Source organism: Cylas formicarius, unplaced genomic scaffold (assembly GCF_029955315.1).
Source record: "Cylas formicarius isolate icCylForm1 unplaced genomic scaffold, icCylForm1.1 PGA_scaffold_1__22_contigs__length_36826433, whole genome shotgun sequence".
Classification (NCBI taxonomy): Eukaryota; Metazoa; Arthropoda; class Insecta; order Coleoptera; family Brentidae; genus Cylas; species Cylas formicarius.
Genome location: NW_026844264.1, coordinates 32,231,976 through 32,248,899, shown reverse-complemented (window position 1 = coordinate 32,248,899; position 16,924 = coordinate 32,231,976). Strand labels below are relative to the sequence as shown.

General features: G+C 32.9%; 1 protein-coding gene across 5 annotated transcripts in view; it reads right to left on the bottom strand.

Annotated features, from left to right (window-relative positions):
• The window catches only part of LOC132696636 (uncharacterized), a 33,827-nt gene extending 19,728 nt beyond the window's left edge, over positions 1-14,099 (bottom strand). For all 5 annotated transcript variants that reach the window (XM_060661585.1, XM_060661581.1, XM_060661582.1 and 2 more), the window contains exon 1: positions 13,853-14,099. In XM_060661585.1, coding sequence (XP_060517568.1) covers positions 13,853-13,875 — 23 coding nt within the window. In that variant the 5' untranslated portion in view covers positions 13,876-14,099. The remainder of the gene's footprint in view (positions 1-13,852) is intronic.
• Positions 14,100-16,924: the final 2,825 nt, after the last annotated feature.

The window sequence follows — 16,924 nt, the reverse complement described above, 5'->3', positions numbered from 1 at the left end:
AATTTTTGATCTTTCATTGTTTTAGGCATAGGGAATTTAAAAAGAATTAACTTTCCTTGACGTTTTTTTATCTGTTTTTTTTATAAATGTCTAGATTTAATTAAATTCGCTTAAGTAAACATTTGCCACCAGTTTCAAGTTTTTCTCTATTACACTGTCTGCTTAAATAATCTTGGGCAAATCCACATCCAGAATGGGCTATCATCATTGACCGAATAATCCAGTGAGTAGACAGTTATTTAATTGCCTATATAACACAGACACTTAAATTACCGTTATTTTTAATGACACGAATGTTACGACTAGCATAGCAATAAATATTATCCACGTAGATACTGGTGGTTTTGAACTTTGTTCAATTGCAATTAATGATCAACATTAAATAATTTTCGGATGTTGGATATCATCAACATGACTATTCTTATTTTATTGGTTACGATTCGAAAGAGTTCTGCTGATGTCTAGCTGAGCAACGTTCTTAAATTTGCCAACATTTGGTCGGGTCTTCTCTTGCTGTTGATTTTGCCTGGAGGATTTCTTGTAGTAGTCGCTACCGTTCTGAGTTCCTTACTATATGACTGGAATTTTCGACATTTTGTGGGGTATATCAATTCTGGCTCTTTACTCATTCCTCGTAGCACTTCTTTGCCTTGCCCTATTCCTCTATATAGCGAAAGTATATACTTCCAATATTCTAGTAGTTTCTCTCTGATTTTTATTTCCAAAGATAAATTTTGGGATTTAGACAAACGCCTATCTCGCCTTTTTTCCAAATAATTGTTCTTCACTCGTGTCATTCGTTGCCTCACGAATATTCTCTCTACTTACTCTCAGTAATTTATTTTTCTTTAAGTTCATTTCCAATCCAAAACCGATACAAAATGTAGCTACTAAGCTTCTCAAACTATGTCCATATTAACCAGCATCGCTGACAGAATGCATCCCTGTCTCACTCCTGTCTGTATGTTTACCTGATGATTTATCAATTCTTAGAACTGGTTCCAATATAGATTAATAATTATTTTTAATTGTTTTTCATTCAATATACATAGCATCATACTGAGCTGCAATTTTTATTTTATTTTATATGTTATTTTTAATTTTTAATTTTATTTTTAATCTAATTTTCATAAATCTTTAGGAAACTTTAGAAAAAATGACAAATTATACAGGGTTAATTGAATGGTTGCTTCCTAAACTTACTTTTAAAATATCCTGTGCAATAATTACATTACCAATTTTTTTTAATGTCAATATTAGTTAAGAAATATCCACTTTTAATAGACTCTGCTTACAGTCTCCAGATGGACGGAGGGTCAGTAATGGTCAGAATAAATTGGGAGCCAGAGGTGGCAATACGAAATATTGGGTTAAGCTTGCTGCCCAAAAAATGTTTCTTTGGGTTAGTTAAGTTGAAGTTAAACTGTGCAAAATGAATGGTTCTTATCGAATAGAGCGAACTTTGGTTAGAAAGTACCCTCTAGGGACCAGAAAATGAGTACTCTATAAGCGACCAAATACGTGCATTAAAATTGGTCATTTTGTCTAAAGTTTTCTTACAAACTTATGAAAATTAATCTAAAAATAAAAAAGTTGTTTCTCAAGCCTACATTTTTAGTTAAAAACGCTTCGGTTATATACAACAAATCCATGCTGAAAATTTATGAAAGTCATAAACGGAATGAGATAACAAATAATTCGAACGTTGATACAAACAGGATGCAAAAACAAAAAAAAATCGTACGAAGATCACTTTCTTTTTCGTAGGGAAGGTCATTAATTGACCTTGGTCGGGCGAAAATTTCTCCATCTTTCACTCTCTGCGACGAGATGCCTCGCCCATATTAGGCGAGATGCATATTATAAGCGAACAATAACACATCCTTCACGAGAATATTAATATTTTTCGTACCATGGTCCGAATATAATTTCTATTTGGCTGTATCTCATAAAAAATAGTTTCATTTACACTTTTTCTTAGTTTGTTGTTCTATTCGCTAAGGACCGAAGAAAACTTAATTCAAAAAATATGTCTATGATGTCACAGACACAGAATTCCTGCTTTCACGTTTGAATCTAATTAAAATGATCATATCTGAAATATTTTAGATAATTTGATAAATGCAGAGTTGAGCAAAACAATGAGGTTGAAAAACAATTAAAAAAGATTCGTGTTCAGCCCCCATGCCAAATCTAAACAAAGGGTCATTGTGCTCAATACACAATACCAATGAGATCCAAAAGAAAAACCATCGACAGATAAAGCGAAATGTTTTATATTGAAATTTAATTGAAAACTGATAAACTTTAGAAACCATTTGGAATATCTTCGTCTTTCCCCTTATTTTTCACGGCTCTCTTGCATTCCAGCCGTACCAATGCAGTGCTCTATTTTCTAGTTTCCTTGTTATTGAGTACTCCTCTTTGTTGCCATTTTTCTACAGTTCCTATTTTCTTTTATATTCTTATATAATCCAATTCGACCGTTCTTATTTTTTTACTTATTGGCCATATAAGATAATATTTCGAAAAATTGTTTTGTCATTTATTTGAGGTACTTAAACAAGTATTTTCTCGGAGTACTGTCTATCCTAAATACTAAAAAGTTTGTCAAGCTGTTAATAATTTTAAGAATAATAATAATATAATAATAAATAATACAAGATGATAACAGTAAACATTTTATTACTAATTACTGAGGTGCTGACCTAACTGCATTAATAATGTTTTCCGTATTCTCTGGTAAACAAATATTTCTCAATTTTTAGCAATGCCTTTGGAATAAAATGTTAATAAGTCGGCAATATCATATAAACTACAAGGCTTTGGGAAACTACGCAAACTTATTCTTATTCAGAACGGTATCCTCAACCTTTCAAACCCGAGCATAAAGAATTCTTTTGCTCGATAAACATCTAAATTTCAATATTGCATATGGAATACCGCTGCGAATGCGTTGGTTATGTATATTGCGCAGTAAATATGTTTTGAAATTTAAACCATACTTAAGTCGGCCGAAAAAATATCAAAATATCTGGTCTCCGAAGCCACGGCAGCAAGGTGGTTCTTTAAAAGAGGTTTTTGTGATCCCGCAAGCAGCCGACCGGAAAATACAATTTCAAAAAGTTTCTCGTAACAATCAAAATCCTGCATACACATGGTGTTGTAATTAACAATGAAATAGACGTCTACTGATCATGAAATAATGCGCCTTCTTCGAACATTGAGACTTTCGAAAATAATGTAGTCGACTTAACTATTGACAGCTTTGTGTTTTTTAGAAAAATATGTCCTTTGATTGAATTTAACATTTAAGGCAAAGCATCATAAATCCTCTTTTCTACTCCCGCCTGTAAAATACCGAATTACCATCTAGCGTGCGGGAAGCGTCATTTTACCACGTCAGTTTCGTTTCCCATGAATCCGAGCCACTTCGGATATATATCCGGGATTTTACCGCACGGATTTGGGAGCAATCGGATGTTTTCGGACATATTTCCCACGCTTTGAATTTTGACGTTTGTCAATCCTGACGGTCATGTCGGTGAATGTTGTTTCGCGAAAATGTACCCAAAAACTGAAGGTCTTAGAAAAAGTATAGTATGCAACACGTTTGATAAACTTTTTAACTCGCTCGTTTATTAAAAAAAGTCGCTCCGCTGCGCTCCGCTCGTGTCAAATAAACTGGTGAGTCAAATGCCGTTTACCGCACTTGTTGCATAATATACTATTCTGAATTATTATTTTCCTTGGAAAAACGTTAATTATTTGTTATTAAAATTAGGGGCTTAATACGAAAACTCCGTGTGATTGGCTAACTAGTGAACTAAATGTCAGACGGTGAAAATTATTAAGTAAACCTCCATTTCTTTATGTATGGATTATATGAAATTGTTGTCATTATTGCTGCGGTAGCCCATAATTTTCGAGCAATCTTTTGATTCTTTTAAGCAATTTTAATAACAACGACTATAACTAAAAAATGATTTTCAGAGGCCCAAGGCCCAAGAATTTCTTGATTGGGCAGAACAGAGGGGGGGCTCAAAAATCAACTTTGCTTTGTTCTTATTTTTAGTAATTTAGTATTTTAATAAATATTCATGGGTTGAGTTTACACTATATAATACGTTACATTAAATAAGTTATGGATTATGTGTTTAATATTTTTCCTGCTCATCGCAACGTCACAGCCGATTTTCCAGGTCGATTCAAACATTAAACGGGTGTAAAATTCTAATACATATTTCTAGTAAATAAAAAAATATATTGTTGTAAGTAGCCTATTGTCATTGTATCATATAGTAACCAAAAAGACTTCAAAAATATTTTTTTATGCCATATACCGATATGAAGTTTTGAAATTTTCAAATTATGAGCCGTCATATTTACTTTTTGTACTAATTAAGTGGTTCTATATTATAAAAATTATTGTCATTTTTATGCTTTATCCATCGTTTTGATCACAATGTGGTTCTTTATCAAGAATCTTAGTGTAATTTTCAATTTACTCGTCCACTTTGATGTTTATATTGTTTTTTCATTATAGTCACGGTATTTAAAGAAAATTTATTGAATTTTGACATTGACTTAAGCCCAAGAACGACTCAAGCATTATTATATAGAGTGTGTCCCACTTAAGAATTGTACACCCTTGTGAAATCTTTGTTTATGGATCGATTTTGATAATTTTTTTGTTGGATAGATCACTGAAAAATGCACTAAAACCTTGCTTTGCTTATTGCTTCTCCTTAAAGTCACGGGCAGCTGGAATTGTTTAACATAAGAGAAAGAAGAGAGAAGTACTATTAGGGAATTTTTAATCAGGAGTACTTAGAACCCAACTATATCCATTTCTTTAATCTTTCAATACACTTGAAATATTATTTACATTATGCTTCAGGCTGTAGATCATTGTCAAATCATTGATTACGTTTTGATTTTGATATTTTTTTTGTTAGACAGATCTCTCAAAAATTAAAACCTTGTGTTTTCTTTTACCTAGTCATGGCCAACTGGGAATAATTTTTGATGTCAAATATCGAGAATTGCTATTAAGGATTTATTTAATAAATCATATTCAGGACTATACAAAACCTAACTATACTAATTTCTATGAAGTTCGCTTAAGCATTACTGCTGTTTGTTTATGGTTCAATTTTGATAATTCTTTTTTGCTGGATAGACCTTACTAAAGAGAAATGAAACGGTTCTTTTAGTTTTTTTTTATATAGCATTGACTAACTGACAAAGTTTTTTGAAGCGGAAAATCGAGAAGTACTTTTATAGATTCCTATTAAACCTAATTAGACCAATGACCAAAGTTTCTAATGTTTTAAACAAATAAAGGTTGTAAACCTTGTAAAGAAGGATTATTTTGTATGTGATTTACACTTATAAATTTTAATTATACAAATTTCAAAAATAATGATAAAAAGGACTTTTTAAGGGACATTTATTTTTTAGTATCATCCTAAAACAACAGCATTAATAAATCTTAGTGTTCGAAAGGTATAATGTAAACAAAATTAAAATATAAATTGGCGAGTGAATTTGACAGACGAGGATTCGCTGCTCCATGGCAAACTAGATTTTACAGACGATACAGTATGCTGACCAATTTGATATTTCTGTCATTTTAATTATTAGATGAGAATTGAAAATCTTTTTTTATTAAAAAAATACGGTATGGTAAACTCTGTTTATTTCATATCTAATTTTAAGAAAATCGTTAGTGACTTTCGGTGAAATCTATCCAACAAAAAAGGATTATCAAAATTAAGCCATAAAGAAACGTTCTATAGCGAGGCTTCATGTAAATTAGTATAGTTGGGTTTTGTCTAGTCCTGAATAAGAATTCGTTCACACTTTATTCTTAAAGAAATCCCTTAGTCTTTCTCAATATTTGACATCAGAAATTAATACCAGTTAGCCATGATGTTTGTTGACATAATAAGAAACGTAAGGTTTTACTGCGTTTTTGAGAGAACTATCCAACAAAAAAAATCAAAATTAAACCCTAATCAAAGATTTTACAACGATTTACAGCCTTAACCGGGGTGCAAACGATATTTCAAACATCCTGTATTAAAACGTTATAAAAATTGGTATAGATTTTACAAGGGGGTACAATTGTTCAGTGGGACACACTGTATATTTTTTGCAGACAATTAAAATATTCCCATTTCGGCGACAATAAACTGTCCTTTCACTTATTTTCTAAGCGGATTTTAAAAAGACGTTCACATTTTTTCTAAATTATCAAAATGTTATTAAAAATGCGCCTCAAATCGCTCATTAACTTGAACAAATGACGCGAATAGACTTAAAACACCGCAAATGTAAAATTAAGACAATGCTGCACGAGGTCTGCAGTTTCACTTTCGGAAACATTAGACGGGAGACTGGTCCAGATCCGTAACCCAGTAGCGGTGTTACAACACCATTGCCGATGATAATTTGCTCCCATGCTACGCCATGCTCTGATTTATATCGACCGAAAGCAAAAATCACGTGAATTATTTTTTCTGATACGCAAAAAATCTAGCGAATCGGGGCATATAACAAATGGAATTGTTTACGCACTTCTACACACTAGACTGTTTATTATTCTATAGAATAATCGATCACCAGAAGATCGAATTAAATAAAGATTCTTACAAATCAAAGTTCTTATATATTTTAAAGAATTGATCGTTGTTAAACGCCATTTTGCTTTTCGAAATTCTTACCCTTTTCCTCATAATATTCTTCCAATTTCGTAACAATATTATAAGTAAATGTCAGTAACGTTCAACAGTAATTGCGCGAAGAATATTGGTCAAGTGCACTTGTTTGGTAACTTATACTTTCCTCACTTTGACATTTGGGTTGTCAAAATTAAAAATTACTGTTCGCTAATTATATTCTAATTTTCTAATTTATCTACACAATTTACGAAACGGAACGTAAGTTACGGGCCTTCTAGTCCAAAAGATAATTGTGCTGATGATTGCATATGACCTTTTTTCTTCTGTTGGTGATTTAGAACGTTAGAGGTTGTTTCATTTAAAAAGTTACCATTGATGAACACTTAATTTAGATAGAGCCGGATGTTTGAGTCAATTTTGGGCTGTGAAATAAAAAAAAGTTAAGTAGTTTGACGATATCATTGACAGTATGCAACTGCCTCATCTAACTGATTAGCACAACTAATAGGTTTTTCTGGAATGTTTTAATTTCCTATTTTTTAAGACATCTGGTATAAAAAAATATGAGCTAAACTTGAGCGTATACAAAAGAATAGCGGGATAATTAAAATGTAAATGAAAATTAGGCTTAGTTATCGTGACGTACCAAACTCGCTGTCAAATACCGTTTGAAATGGATTGACGGATTTTATTGATCCTCAAAAAAGTTTCAGTCACAAAAATGCCATCTATTTTACCGAAAACATTTTGATATTTGCTGAAAAATATTTATACCGGCAAAAATTTGAAAAATTTAAAGTTATAAATACATACAATAAATTCTCTTTTTAAATTGTTTTGTTTACTAAAAAAATTTTCTTCGCGCCCAATAACAATAAAAAATGACTAAGTTAATTGGCATAAAACTCTGAAGCATTGATTTTAATACTCACAGCAAGCCGGAAAAGTCACTTTTCTGTAGTGTTCATTTATTTATTCTTATTTATCAAATATTAATTGTACAAAATAACTAAAGTAAATACTAAATTCCATAAAATTTTAAATATGAGGTGTTTCCATTTGAAATCTCAACACTTCTATTAGGAAATCAACGCCAAATATATCATTGGGACTTAACAATAAAGAAAATCAAAATGTAATAATTGGTGTAGAACATTATATATGAAATATCTCTAGAATGTTAATTGGAATTCTAAGATGCCTTAATATATGAAGTGTTCTATTTAAAATAAGAAAGTTGTTTTTTAAAAATATTTTTTACTGGTTCTAAGCTATTGCAGACGGTTTACCAAAAATTTGAATAATGTGAAACATCGCGACGTTTTCAAATTTTATGTAATATTGTAATTTCAATATTAAATTGTCCAGACGTTTCAACATATCGAATCAAAAAATATACATTCATAATTTCGATATTTTGCCAAGGATAGGATGGGACCGATTTGTTAGGCAATGCGACTGAATTCGACATGACGCCTTGAACTTTTCCCATGCCCAAATAACAAACCATTTTTATATTTATTTTAATGAGTTTCGATCGAAAGTCAACACCAATATCCAAGCGGCGATTGTAATTTGTGACCCGTCCCGTACACATTCCTCAAAGTCGTAAACGCATCATTACTTTCTACGGTTACGCAATCGAGATTCGATCAAGATAATGTCAGTAGACGAGATTCTAATCGGAGAAACTCTACTGACACGCCATACGTCGGTGGCATCGATAGCGAGAACCTTTTTACTCGACACAAAATCGACCTACGGAATCGACATCCAAAATTTACGTCCTTAGTGACCCATCATAAACGTTACATCATCTAACTTTCTCATTATTTATTTTTGTAAAAAAAGTTTATTAGAGAAGTTGTAGGGTAACCTTTTTCACAAACAAGCTGTGCTAAAATTGGCAAATGATCGTTTTACACAACGTTTACTGTATATCGAAGTAATATTTTTTTAAATTGATTGCTTTCTTAAAAAGAATGGTCATTGGATCATGGATTTTGTTTAATTAGGGCAGAATGGATGAAAGAATAATGTTTTCAATTGATTAATAATTCGAAATGTTATCGTTGTATATAAAAAATGACAAAATAGAAGCAGAAAATATATTGCATAAACATATGTAGATAATACAAAGTAAGAACACAGATGTATGTAAGTAAAAAATGTTATTTCCAGCAATGTAACTGCGTTTGGGACTGCCGAGTGCCATAGCGTGTGGTTATATTTATCATTTATCCTTTAATAGTTAAATAAACGATGTTGATGATTTTGTGATACTTGCTCATGCTGATGATATAAAAAAGTATTAGTGACTGTGAATGTCATTTGGTGATTTGGTGATTAGTGATCCATCAACTAACCAAAACTAACCAACCATCGAACAAACTATGGTAATTTTTGTCCTTGGTCTCGTAGTTTTGGAGAGGCTGATAAACTGCCGACAGGCATTGATGTTTATTTCATATTATATGGTCCGGATGTAAATTATTAATATTGCTATGCTTTTTTCACACTTCTTGTAAGTATGTAATATTATATCTACACATTGAACCTTATTAACATTTATAATGGAGTATTTTACAAAGGTTTGTTCAATAAACTCAACCATACTGTTTGATGATGTGCATCCTCCTTAATGGAATCTGTTTTCTCTGTTCTTTTATATTCTTATCAATTTTGGGATAAACGTTTTATGTTCTTTTTTTTTTACTAGGAGGTGTTTCTGTTAGAATTAACTATCCAACTTGCCATCGGTTATTTGAAATAAATTTTTTTGCCGACTCTTCGTGGAAAAACTGACGGTGAACTTTAGCGTCGCTCAAGGATTTTTACTTTTACCGTCGTGTCGATTGCAAATTCCTATACAAAAGAGCATTTAATTATAAACTGCTTTCACGTGGAAAACACGCGTATTTATACTTAAGTGCCGTATGCGTTATTGGGAAAAACTGAGTAAAAATTATTGTCCTAGTTATTCTAGATAATGGAGACACCAATTTGAAAAGCTCTGTATTACTATCTATACCAAGGATGCTGAGATATTGTAGCGTTATCGCCACTTTATCTATTCCTCTAAAAATTAGAATTCTTATACCTTACAAGGAAATTAAATTTAGAAATGACAAATTATTTCGCCATGTTTTAAAAGTCTAAACATTTGCTCTTTCAAACAGACTTAAAAAATTACCATTGACTTTGTGATGAACTGGAAGAACTTAGTGGTAGAAGTTAATTCATACCTTTTCAAAAGTATTTTCAACTCCTTTCTGCTTAGTCCTTGTAGTAATTATTTCTGCATTATTTTTTTTTTTAATTTGTATTGCATATAATTTCTTAAGTACGTGACTACATCGGGTGATTTTGTAAGTTGTTTTAAGTATAGATAAACATACATAAGGAAATGCTCCGTTTATCTAAATATACAGGGTATCAAACATTTTCAACTTTTAAATTCGGATTAGGTAAAACTAAAAATATTTTTTTCGATTTTTTGTAGCATCTTGCTTCATTTGCGATATAAAGAACACCAAATAGAACAAAGTCCTTCTTCTTTTCTTCTCTGCTCTTTTATTGCTTGACTTTTATTTTTTTTATTTTCTTGTTTCATTCTTAAATGTTATTAAAATTCATAATTGTGCGGTCGCAACACCAAAACAATTAAAAATTATGCAATGTGAAATAATCAAAAAGGTCTGATAGCAATCGTAAAAATTAAAACGTAAAGGTAGCGAGTATAGCAATATAGAAAGCAGGAAGAATAAAAAACCTACACCTTGAATTATCAAATGGTTCTCTGGGAGAAAGAAAAACAAGCAAAATAGATTATTTTGTTCTGAGTTGAAGTAATTGTCTGTTACGTTATGGTTTTATTATGGAAAAAATTAATAATAATGGCTATAAAATTCATATGCAAAATGTCTGACGCCTGTCCTGAAACAACCGAACGCATTTGACATTCCGAATTTCAATTGTGCGTTCGTTGTTGAGCGGCGTTAAGCAAAACAGACGTAGGTGCATTACAAAACAATTGACAATTTAATAATAACCTTAAGATTTTTAAGCACGTGACACTAATACGCGCGCGCGTTCTACCCAGCAATTTATTTGCCAAGAGGGTTTCGTACAGGCGCATAATGGCAAAGTTTAAACAGAAGCCAAATAATAATAATGAAACGTGATTGTTTGACTTTTACTTTCGCGTCTAACGAACATCTGAATAGTGACGATCCTCGCCATTTTAATCGAGATTCTATAGATTGAATGTGCAAATATCAGCAACTGTTACGATCATTTGCGTGCCAGTTGAAAGTGGACCTGATTTTGCGCAAACTTTGTCTTGTGTTTATCACCTTGTTGTTTATTTTGCTTTTTTTTATTTATTTTGTGTAAGTATTAAACGATTTGAAAGCTGAACTATAACCAATTTTATAAACTATGGTCTTCATGAAACGATCTTTTGGTTGGGGATAAATGTGTTTCTTTTATACATCATTAAAATAGTTGCGAATGCCATGGGGATGGTTGGTATGGTGTGCAATATGACTAAAGATTTTTTGTCAGTTACTGCTGGTCTTAGATTTCATCAATCCTCGCCTGAAAACGTTACTTGTTTCTACCGGGCTTACCAAGCCAAGTTACAGTTTTATACTGTGCAGCTGTTATCAGAGAGACGTGTACATTTTGACCTGTGTTTTGAATATCAATGCCTAAACAGTCAAGTAGACTGTAATGAGATCGTACAGTTTTACTCCCTTAGCGGTAGACATTTTCTTTTTGTTTTATATCCTATACCCTATACCCTTTTAAGTTATACCCACCCTCTTTATTTTTTTATATTGATTTGTTGAAATACAACATTTTGTTGGATCACTTTAGTACCATCGGAAGTTACCTCAACCAGTTAGTGCTTGTGTACCACTTTTGGGTCTCGTATTTGCCTCCCATTTGTTAATTCATTACCATTATGATAATTCCATAGTAAGATCCTTTCGTTCGTCGACAACTCTGCAGTTATCAAGTCAAAAAAACTTTTATTGATTTAACGGCAAATATTACTTGAAACATTAACCGACTAGCCGCGAGTGCTTGCAAAACACTTGCACACGCCAATAAATAAAATGCAACCAATGATAAATTTACTAGCCGAAGTATTTCTATTAAGTGCTAATGTAATAATTAGATGCCTGTGTATCTCCTCGTATCCGTTTTCCACTCCATCGTATACTTTCGCGAAGCCATAAGCTCCGTTTTGTTTTGTATGAACTTGCTCGGTCTATTTATTTGATATTTTTCCTACAATTCAACCTCTTTTAAGGTGAGCTTATAGTATAGATGTGTCATTAACTAACCGTACGCGTTTTGTTTTTCGGAATAAGGCACGTATTTTGCAGTTGCCGAAAGTATCAAGTTCTATTACCACCGTTTTACAAGAAAATTTAAGAAATATTTAAAACACAAGTAGTTGCGTACTTAAAGCGATTTATCACCACATCATAATTATTTACTCTCAAATAAAATATTATGGTGTGTCTATGTTACGCTTCGTTTGCTGCATTCGTCAAGTTCAAAATATTAGTATCACTATAGCTCGACTCAGGCTAATAAATATGTAAAACAGGGCCTTACATTCCGAATATCCCTTTTTAAGACGAAATCACTATAATCAATCAAATAGAAAAGAGTCGAAAATTGATAGATAATTGATTGATGAACAATTGATTCTCAGGTCCCACATGACAAGTAATCGCACCAACAAGTATTTTTCGCAACAAAGAAGGAATTACTTCACTATAAAAATCAATATTTTAAAATCACACAAGCTTTGTTTTTAAGCCTAATTACGATAATTCATTTTTCTTTAACTTTTACAGTGAAACCGAATTCTGCAATTATTGATTCAGTTTGAACGTTACCAATGAAACAGGGCTATAAAAAAGTCATCACAAATATTTTTTGCAATTCCAATACAGCACTGTGATTTTCTTTAAGTCGTTAAGCTCAGAACCAATATTGTACAATAAAGTCAATACCCAATCCATGTGTAGTAAAATTCAAAATTGTCGTCCATTTTATCGTACAAAACATTTACACTAAATTTACAATCATCTGTATAGACGCGCATTTTTGTTATTGACCAACGTATGCGATTTGTTAATTAGTTTTGTTCGCATATACAGAGTGTCAATATAACTTATCGGTCACTGAATGTTAGTAGTGAAATTTATATAGGGTGTTCGAATTTAAACTAGCTTTTGAAAAACTTCACATTAAATTAAAATATTTGTGATTTTAGTGTTACATATATTATATACCAATTTAAACAAATATTTGCTAGTTTCTAATACGAAGTCAAAACAGACTCTGCTTAGATTCGTTTAAGATTCGAATTAATGCCCAGTCTTTATTTCATCTCTAATTTTAATTAATTTTTTTTAATTATTGTAATGTTTTCTTTTCATTTCTAGTCTCACCTGTGACGTATAGGTGATAAAGTTCGAGTATTAGTACAGACGTATCTAATACCCAGTGCTGATTACTATAAAATTACTATAACTTACAATTTCAATACCCTCCTTCTTCTTAAAAATTACCATTTGTCACAATAATGCATTCTCTTGATTTCTAGTCGCATTTGTGATGAATAGGTGATAAAGGATGAGTATTGGCTATCCAGGTATAAATAATCAAATCGAAAAGGTGCAATCTCAATCTCAGAAACGTTTCTCATACTCAGTCATTATTTCTCATCTTTTAGAATCGCTAATTTTGAAATGTAATTTCTTTACCCGTTTTTAAATTACTATAACTTTCATTTTCCTGGTTCTTTTTAAAAATTACCATTTGTTACCATATGTTTTAAAATCACTAATTTAGAATTTAATTTCTTTACCCGTTTTTAAATTATTATAACTTTCAATTTCAATAGTGGTTATTTCTAATTTTTGAATCTAATTTGACTTTTAGGGTCACCTGCTTCGTATTTATGGGACGCCCAGTAGATATACCAACAAAAACACCGATCGACATTTTTATTCGCAACGTTCGGTCGCCTGTCACTCTCCCGTTTTCAATTACGCGGATACACACATTCACTTTTCGCAATTCGAGTCGACGTAGAGAGGTCGAAACCATCCGCAAAAAAAATCAACCTTAAAACTTACAACAAAATCCCCGTGCCGGCCATGTTTCCTATAGTTTTCCGCTAAGATACGAGTACTTCCAGTCGGTACTTCACCGGAACTTTTCTGAAGGGGGGCTCGCGACAGAACCCTTGTTCGCGCTTCGAAGCACACGAGCTTTCGATCACAACTATCGTCGCGCGGCCGCTACGCGAGAACAAAGAAAGGAGATTTGTGCAGAGTCGTCGGGCGCTCAGCAGAAGAAACTGCGAGCGACAGACCGAAGCCAGAAGCGGCCCGAAGAGAAGAGAATTCGGCGAACGTCGGCTCGACACGGGGTTTACTTTCGCCGCGGTACGAGTCGACCGACAATAACGCTGGAAGGGCATGCGAGTAGAAAGGAACGACTATCGAGATGGTCTAGGATTTGCGAAAATTTTCATTCCATTTTTTTTCAAATTTAAAGGCCGTTTTTATACCTTCGGATATTTGCTGAGGCGGCAGTTAAACTGAGGATTTGTTCAAGGGCTAGTTTTGAAGGTTATAGGTTACTACCGCCAGTAACGCTGCAAGGGCATCTGAGAAGAAAAGAATGATCATTGAGATGGTCTAAGATTTTGCGAAAATTTTGATATCATGACTAGTCAACTGCTAGGAGTCTATCGACAGTAACGCTGGAAGGGCATTCTAGTAAAAAGGAAGGACCATCGAGAAGTTTGATTTCAATTTTCCAAATTTAACTATCCGGCCGGTATTTACTAAGGTCTCAGTTACACTCAGTTACAATGTCTAGTTTTACAGGTTATTGTCAAATGTCAAAAAGTACTGAAAATCTCCCTATGAATAATTCAAATACGAATTTAAAAAAATGTAAACATGAAACTTCGGACATTCGGTGTGGTTGTCGTAACGGCGTAGGAACCAGGGAAGATCTATTTGCATTCAACGTACATGTGTATACTTGGCTGTTTTATTATATGTACAACATGATAAGTTACTCGAAATCTAACAGGGTATTGGACGATATAAGCATTATTTTCAGCCTTTACTGGAGTCCTCTCACCACTGTTCAATATTTATTCACAACACATTTTTCGAGAATCGCTGTTAGATGATGCAGCAAGAATTATGGTCATTAGGAGACCTGTAAGCAATATTAGGTATACAGATGATACGATTCTGGTACCAAGCACCTAAGAAGGTCTGCGGAGAATGCTTAATTATGTAACCATTGTCAGTGAACTATGTGGTTAAATAAATCAGCTACAAGTAACATTTAAGTAAATATGGTAGACACATTTAGTGCAATATCAATACTTCAAAATTTAGAAATAGAGCTTAAAGGAATAATATATTTTTTCAACGAGAAATCTATTACACCATATTATCCCAATTATAAAAAAAAATTAAGAAAAATGCTTTTTTGCTCTGAAATTATTTATTTTGTTCCACTTAAGAATACATTAAATCTGTCAAAAAAAAAAAACTCGAAACATACAAAAAAATACTGGAGCGTAAACGAACCACTGGGAAAAAACATTAAATAATGCTTTGGGACATAAGACGTAACATATAACTTATATATAAATATACAAAAGAATGTTCAAATTCGACAGAAAACAACTAAAAATAGATTGTTTTCCAAATAGAACCTGAAAAACGCATAATATTTTATGGTGCGTGAGCGCACCACTGGTAACACCCGCTTTCAACGTATATTGTGTGACTGTGGCAGATTCTACATCTCCTTCGGGCTTTATTATCATGAACAATCATGAGGTGACCTTGATTATCATAACGCACTTCATCTATGGCAGGTGCAATATTTCTTTGAGTATTTGTTTCATCCGTTTTTAAAAGTCGCAAAGGCATGTAAGACTTACACTCAAATCAATCACTTCGTTATCAAAACACGTAAAAAATATTTCAAGCGGAGTTTTTCCGGAAAACCTATATTTTAGTTCCTCACATGATCTAAATTCATCGGATATAGGTGTGTGAGTGTAATCAATCAGACCTTGCATGCGTCTTCTTTTGAATTTCAGGGTTTCATCATCTGATGATTCCCATTCAGGTTCAGTAGTTGATGAATTACAAGACTGTTGAAGGACAGCTGTGTCATTCGGTGTATGTAACTCGAAAGTTCCAACTATATCAGTTGGTTCCCCAAACTCTTGTAGATTTATGTTCATTTTAAATTTGACAAGACGTCAAATGTAATTTGCCAGCACCTTTTTTGTTAGTTTTGAGACGTAACTGGAAAAATTGCAAGGAATTCTTCAAAAATTTTGAAGTATAATTTTAATTTCAGGAGACTGAAGGTTTTTTGCATTCGCATTTGATTTGACATGACAATTCTTTTTTCGCCCGTAGATGGCGGATGAACAAGGTCGAACACGCCCATTTATAACAGCATAATTGAAAAAACTGATATCAACTTGGACAAATCAGGAACTGAAACAAAAGTCAGCGCTTGTCGAAGGTCTTTTTGCGAACAATAACGACGCAGAAATGAGCAGCGATTTGAATTGGTAACGCGTTATATACGATAAATGCTTAAAGATAAGGGAGTGTCAACCGCATTCCTTCACTCATACAACGTAAATCCGTATGGAGACGAGAAGCTTAATGAAAATAATATTTAAACGAATTGGTAGATGCCAAAACCACAAGCATCGGTCGCTTGCAGGTTCGTTTGCTGATCGACTATCGGAGTCTCCAAACGTACGTCGACGCCTGTGATCTTTTTACGCGCGGGTATTATGTGCATATTGTTATGCACGCGGTATAACGCTCAAGGTTAGTCTTCGATGTGATATTTTAAACTACAATTTGTCACTATGCCGTCGGCGAAATAACATTTACACATTTAGCGAATTAATTCTGCTTCTCGGTATCGGGCGTTTCGATGCACTTTCTCTACAACAATGCAACTTTAATTTAAATTTCGCGACGACAAGAGCCAACTGAAATTTTTGAATAAATCTTAAGCGCCACCAAGATGACGCAAGACTTACGCGTCGCCATATCGGCCATTTTAGTTATCGCTTTATGCAAACAACGGTTACTTAGTCGATAAATATTTAATTGTAGGAATTGCAGCGTCAAATATTG